The sequence below is a fragment of the Mauremys mutica genome, chromosome 1 (assembly GCF_020497125.1).
Source record: "Mauremys mutica isolate MM-2020 ecotype Southern chromosome 1, ASM2049712v1, whole genome shotgun sequence".
Lineage (NCBI taxonomy): Eukaryota > Metazoa > Chordata > Testudines > Geoemydidae > Mauremys > Mauremys mutica.
The window spans coordinates 365,997,785-366,004,781 of NC_059072.1; the positions used below are offsets into that span (position 1 = coordinate 365,997,785).

General features: G+C 44.5%; 1 protein-coding gene across 1 annotated transcript; it reads right to left on the reverse strand.

The window, feature by feature from the left end:
• Positions 1 to 5,239: 5,239 nt before the first annotated feature.
• On the reverse strand, positions 5,240 to 6,079 carry LOC123362723 (olfactory receptor 52R1-like). Its single transcript, XM_045003164.1, has 3 exons — positions 5,877 to 6,079; positions 5,557 to 5,786; positions 5,240 to 5,415 (listed from the first exon to the last, which is right to left on the reverse strand). The coding sequence occupies exons 1-3, from the start codon at positions 6,077 to 6,079 to the stop codon at positions 5,240 to 5,242; spliced, it is 609 nt and encodes a 202-aa protein (XP_044859099.1).
• Positions 6,080 to 6,997: the final 918 nt, after the last annotated feature.

Genomic DNA, 6,997 nt, shown 5'->3' on the forward strand with positions numbered 1-6,997 from the left:
ATACAGTAAGAAAGTGATTACAGATGAAACTTCACCCTCAGAGATGTTCCAGTAAGCTTCTTTTACAGACTAGCCTCCTTCTAGTCTGGGTCCAGCAAACACTCACATCCCCATGGTTACTGTCCTTTGTTTCAGTTTCTTTCAGGTATCCTCTAGGAGTGGAGAGGCTCTCCCTTGAGCCAGCTGAAGACAAAATGGAGGGGCCTCTGAGGGGTTTAAACAGACTTTCTCCTGTGGGTACACACTCCTCCCTCCCCCTGTGTAGAATCCCAGCTACAAGATGGAGTTTTGGAGTCACATGGGCAAGTCACATGTCCATGGATGACTCAGAACTTATAGGTAGCAGCCATGGTTCACATGCTAACTTGAATGTCCTCAGGTAGACTTCTTATGTGGATTGGAGCCTTTCAAGATCCATTGTCCATTAGGGTGTCTTGATTGAGCACTTAACTTGCACATTCTTCTTAAGGAAGCTGACCACATGCCTTACTAAGGCTATTTAAAATCAAACCAGTACACAGCCAATATTCATAGTTCAAATACAACAATAATACATGCATACAAATAGGATGAATAGATTCAGTAGATCAAAACCTTTACAGAGATGTGTTACATGGCATATGTATCATAAAACATATACCAGTTATGCCATATTTACATTCATAAGCATATTTCCATAAAGCCTTATGGGGTGCAACATCACACCAGTCATCAATATTGGTCACCTCATTCTTAGAAGAGATTTCTTGATGCTTCTCTGGCAGCACCCTTCAGTTAGCCACCTGTGCCCTTGAGTTTAGAAGACTCACCGGTACTCTTCCTTTGATAGCATTATTCAGTACATTGGATTGCTGGAGCCCATAAGGTAGGCTTGCCCCAGATGTTGGCTCCACAAGCACTCAATATCTATTGTTTTTTCCTGGTATCCAGCAGAGTTCATCAAGGATCTTCCATCTCCAACCTACCCCACGGGACCCAGGGGATAACTCTACCTCGCCGCTGGAGTCAGTACTTTACTCAGAATAGCATTCTTCTTAGAGTGACCATGATATTTCATCCTCATAGTTCCTTCTCCGGGCAACTTTTTTTGATATTACTTTCTGAGTCTTTGGCTAGCTGTTCTTGAAAGTCTTTTTGGCATTCCTAATTATGTGTTAACACGTCATTTGCCAGAGTTTATGCCTCTTTCTGTTTTCCTCAATAGGATTTAACTTCCACTTTTTAAAGGATGCCTTTTTGCCTCTTACTGTTTCTTTTACTTTGTTGTTTAGCCATGGTGGCTCTTTTTTGGTTTTCTTACTATCTATTTTTTAAATTTTGGGTATACATTTAAGTTGAGCCTTTGTTATGGTGTCTTTAAAGAATTTCCATGCAGCTCTCACAGATTTCACTTTTGGCACTTAACTATTTATTTCTGTTTAACTAATTCCTAATTATAGTGTAATTCCCCTTTGTGAAATTAAATGCTACAGTGCTGGGCTGCTGTGGTGTTTTCCCTGCCACAGGGATGTTAAGTTTAATTATATCATGGTCACTATTACCAATGCTTCACTTAGGACTAAATCAAGAATTGCCTTTCCACTTGTGGGTTCCAAGGACTAGTTGCTCCAAGAAGCAGTCCTTTAAGGTGTCAAGAAACTTTATCTCTGCATCCTATCCCAAGCTGACATGTACCCAGTCAATATGGCAATAATTGAAATCCCCTATTATTATTCAGGTTTGTTTGTTTTTAATAGCCTCTCTAATCTCCCTGAGCATTTCACAGTCACTATCACCATCTTGGTCAGATGGTCGGTAATATATTCCTACTGCTATATTCTTACTATTCAAGCATGGGATTACCATCCATACAGATTCTATGGCACAGTTCGTTCATTTAAGATTTTTATATCATACGACTCTGCTTTCCTTCATGTATAGTGCCACTCCCCCACCAGCACGACCTGTTACATCCTTCTGATATATTTTTTACCCTGGTATTACTGTGTCCCATTGATTATCCTCATTCCACCTAGTTTTTGTGTTGCCTTGTATATCAATATCCTCATTTAATACGAGGCATGCTAGTTCACCCATTTTATTATTTAGACTTCTGGGATTTGTATATAAACACTTTAAAAAATTGTCACTTTTTAACTGTCTGACATTTCATGAGGTAATTGAATGGGACTCTTTCTCATTTGACTGTTTCTCATCAGATCCTACCTGTATTTTATCATCCATAGTATCCTCTTTACTAGGACATAGAGAATCTCCATTAATAGATTAGCCGCTAAGTGATGTCTCTGTCCGAACCATGCGGTCCTCCGCACCTGTAGGCTTTCCCCCCACCCTTAGTTTAAAAACTGCTCTACGACCTTGTTAATGTTATGTGCTGCCAATCTGGATCCACTTTCGTTTACATGGAGTCCAGCCTTCCTGTATAAGTGCCTCCTTTCCCAAAAGGTTCCCCAATTCCTAATAAAACTAAATCCCTCCACCCTCCACCATCATCTCATCTATGCATTGAGACCCCGCAGTTCTTATTGTCTTTTTGGCTCTGTGTGTGGAAGTGGAAGCATTTCATAGAATGCCACCATGGAGGCCCAGGATCTCCGTATCCTTTCCTATGTCAGTGATACCTCCCCAGCACTGCACATAAGTATATCTAGAGGCCTCGAAAGGCCGTAATTTTCACACCTGGCAGGCAAGTCACTATGCTATTCTCCCGGTCATTGCAAACCCAGGTATCTATGTTTCTAATGATCAAATCCACCAAAACTATTACCTCTCTCTACCTATTAAAAGAAGTTCTCTCACTCGGAGAGGTATCCTCAGTATGAGAAGGTCCCATGACATCATCTGGAAGGAAGGTCCCAATTGCTCCAGTTTCATGTTCTCCTTCCCTGAGACTTTCATCCTCAACAGCACAGAGGTTGTCAGGCCAGGGGTGGGACCATTCTACTCTCTCCCGGGAAGTCTCATCTATATACCGCTCTGTCTCCCTTAGCTCCTCCAACTCAGCCACTCTGGTCTCCAAAGCCCATACATGGTCCTTAAGCACGTAACTCCCACTGATTTGGGTGTTCAGAACCTCAGCTGATGGGCTGGAGAGAGGTATCTATTTCCATGTGGGATTGTCAGCCGTGAGCCCTCTGCTGGAGCAAGGTGCCTAGGACAAGTCAGCATTCTCTAGTGAGAGACCCAAGAGAGACATGGGAGACTCAGATCCAAAATCTTTGTTCTACCTGCTTTGGAGCAGAGACATAAACACACATCTCCCACATGACTGCCCTGAGCACCCCTCAAATGGCTATTCTGGGTGGGATGCTCAGTCTCTCCAGCTTCAGGGATTTGAATCTGGGTGTCCCACGTTCCAGGTGAGGGTGCTAAACCGCTGGGCTATTGGGATATTCTGGCGTTGCACACACATGGACACACATGCAAACAGACACACACACACAGACACACGTACACACGCATACACTCGGATGCACACACACTGACTCACATGCAAGCCCACACACCGTCTCACAGGTGTACACACACACTTGGAGCCACGTGCACACACAAACACACATGCACACACACACATTCCCAACCTACAGGGCCCCATTTAGGAGGCATGGGCTGAGAAGACCTAACGGATCGGGCCTGCTGGGGAGATGGAGGGGGGATACCTCATTGGAGAATCCCAGCAGAATTGAGGCCTCAGTGAAGACTTTGAGCAGCTCATTAGTTGTGGAGCTGTGTCAGCGCTCAGGTTACTTTGTGCAGGCTACTGGCAGAACCCTAGGCTCCTACAGGGTAAGGTAGCAGATGAGCCGGGGCTTTGAGGAAGACAGCGGTGCCTAAGCTCAGTATTTACCTAAATGCCTTAGTGGATCTAGCTGTGGCCACCTTTCTGGAAGAGGCTTAAATCAAACACAAGTTAAGATTGTTCAAAGCCAAGGACGCTGGCTGGCAATGCTTAGAGGAAACAGCCAAGTTCACGGACGTCCACCTGTCACTTTTAGAAACCTCTTTCCTCCTTTCATTGTACAAGGACCAGGTTCCCTGAAGCAAAACAATTTTTTATCTGCTCTTCCTTGTAAAAAGTATGTTCTCTCAGGTGTCAATGGGAAAGTTATGATTTGTTAAGTGTTCTTGGGTGACATCCCTAAGTGAATAAAGCCGGGCAGAAATGTGTTGAGGGCCAACAAGGACACTTTGCTCTCACAATGGGCCATAGAAGAAACACGCCTCTGTAAGAATAAGATCAATGGCTGCCTCTGTGAGTTATCAAGAATGTTAGAACATGTGATATGGTCATGTGACCCTGGACTCCAACTTGGGCCAGTAACTTTGCACAAAGAGATGCTATGGGCTTTGTTTTGGGATAGTAAAATTTCACACACAGGACAGAGGATATTAAAGGACCCCTCAGAGATCTCCATTTTATCTTCATTTCTCTGGACTGGGTTTCCAAGAAGGAAGCTCTGAAGAAGGTCTGATGAACCCTGACCAGCTTGGGTAATTTCCAGAGATTCTTTTGCAAGCCAGCAATTTATTCCATTACTGCTGCTATTACCCTAATCTATGAACTCTGCAAAATCACTTGTATGTATCTGATCCATTAAACATTATATCTCTTCTTTTCTTTTATTCTTAAATCTTCAGATTGTAGTTATTAACAGATTGGCAGCAGCGTGATTATTCGGTAATATCTTAGTGATGTATTTGCCTTGAGATTAGAATATGATGAAATTTCTTTTCACTAATACCTCATTATGGAGTCCATTGTCTGGATGGTGAGCCAAGGGCTGGGAGGCCTACAGAGACTGCATTTTTGGTTTCTATTTAACCAATGTGGTGAAACAGAACTTTACATTTGTTGCTGGCTTGGTATAATCTAATGCTAGAATAACTAACAGTCTGGGGTGAGTCTGCCCAATTTCTCAGCAGTTTGTCCTGTATTTCACATCCTCAGCTGTGTCCCACTGGAAAAGGGGGCAGGGAGTTGGAGGAATAAGCGGGGCAGGGCACAGGGCCTCAGAGGTCCACTTAAAAGCAATTAGAAAGGCTGGAAGCCCATGAGTTAATGAGTTGTACACAGACCGATTCCCCAGTCTGTCATGTTGACACAGCACAGTAAGGCCCTGAAAGGATTCAATGTCACTTTGACTGTCCTGTAATTGATTCAGGGAAGAGGGCCCAGCACCGTCTCACCAGACAGCTCTGCATGGAGCTCAGTCTCAGAGCCAGAGCACGAGGAGAAAAATTAGATGTCTTTATGAATAAAGAGCCGGAGCAGCCTGTCCCGGATCTGTTTGGTCCTCACACCATAGATGATGGGATTTAGCGTGGGAGGCACCAGGAGGTTCACGTTGCCAATGAGAACACGGAAATGTAGGGCCACATTCTGGCCAAACCGGTACGTGAGGGAGGAGAAGAGAGCTGGAATGAAAAAGGCTAAGATGGAACAGAGATGGGAGCTGCAGGTCCCAAAGGTCTTGATCCGAGCATCCTTTGTGGGGAGGCTGAAGATGGCTCTGAGGATCTGGGTATAGGACAATGCAACAAAAAACATATCCAGACCCTTCACACAGAATAGCACAAAGAGGCCGTAGTAACTACTGATACGGGTATCAGCGCAAGCCAGCTTCACCACTGCTATATGTGCACAGTACGTATCGGGGATGATGTTGGTTTCACAGTATGGCCACTGCCTCGTCAGGATGAGATAGGGCAGTATGAGAATGCCACCACGCAGCACCACAGCCAAGCCAATCTTGGCCACCACATGGTTTGCCAGGAGGGTGGAATGTCTGAGGGGATCACAGATGGCCACATAGCGATCAAAACCCATGGCCACGAGGATCCCAGACTCCATCACTGAGAACGAGTGAATGAAGTACATCTGAGTGAGGCATGCACTGAAATCTATCTCCCTGGAATTGAACCAGAAGATGCTCAGCATTTTGGGCACCATGGATGTAGACAGCACCAGGTCGGTGATGGCCAGCATGCAGAGGAAATAATACATGGGGGCACGGAGGCTCCGCTCCCTCTTTACGATGAACAGGATGGTAAAGTTCCCGAAGACGGCTATGGTGTACATGGTGCAGAAGGGGATGGCGATCCAGACATGGGCCATCTCCAGGCCAGGAATACCCAGCAGGATGAAGGTGGAGGGGTTGGTGAAGTCGGTTGTGTTAGAATCTGACATGGAGTAGGGGAGAAGGTTTCCAACTCTGAGGCAGAACGGTGTCTCTTGCATGTACTGTATGTTCCTCTGAGTTTGTGTATGTGCCCAGGCTCTAGGGTGATGGTCACAGTACCAATGCCTGAACGGAAAGGAAACATTAATATGAGACACTACATGTACAACTGGGGACTGTTCTCATGGGTGAAGGAAATTGGTCACTTCACACATTGAAAAATGACATTTTCACTATTCAGATAAATGAATGATTAACAATTGACCCTACTAATGCCAAGTCCACATTTTATGGTGCTCAAAATCTAGGAATCAAAAAAAAACAAAGCTTTGATAAAACATTACCAGAGGGAAACATCCCAATTAGAACTCACCTCATGGAAAACACCTGAGCGTCATTGATAGCAGCACCGCGGAAATAGTTGCTTATTTGCAGCCATGGCCAAAACAAAGACAATGTTCAGATGCCTAAGGAAGGGAATGGAGAATAACCTGCTCTGGACATGCGCTCAGTTGTGGACACTCGTGCTCTATAAAGGATATAGCCGATAGAAAGGAGATTTCTGAGACAGGCTATGAGAATGGGGGAGGCCGCCATACGCCTACAGAGTGTTGAGTATACAGAAGAGACAAAGAAGGGGGCATATGATAGATGAGAGATCAATAATAATGGAACTGATTATATTCAAATGGACAAACACAGAATAGTTCCAGACCAGTAATATCTATAGACACTTAGTTTCCAGAGTGTTAGCTATGTTAGTCAGTATCCAAAAAACAACGAGGAGTCCTTGTGGCACCTCAGAGGCTTACAAATTC

Bases quoted from the DNA above. Each gene is read 5' to 3' on its own strand.
- LOC123362723 (XM_045003164.1), bottom strand. From the start codon at position 6,079: ATGTACACCATAGCCGTCTTCGGGAACTTTACCATCCTGTTCATCGTA. The intron at 5,787-5,876 runs GTACTTCATTCA...TGATCCCCTCAG, and splicing joins AGTGCATGCCTCACTCAGAT to ACATTCCACCCTCCTGGCAA. The intron at 5,416-5,556 runs GTCTGGATATGT...TTTTCATTCCAG, and splicing joins TGTGCTATTCTGTGTGAAGG to CTCTCTTCTCCTCCCTCACG.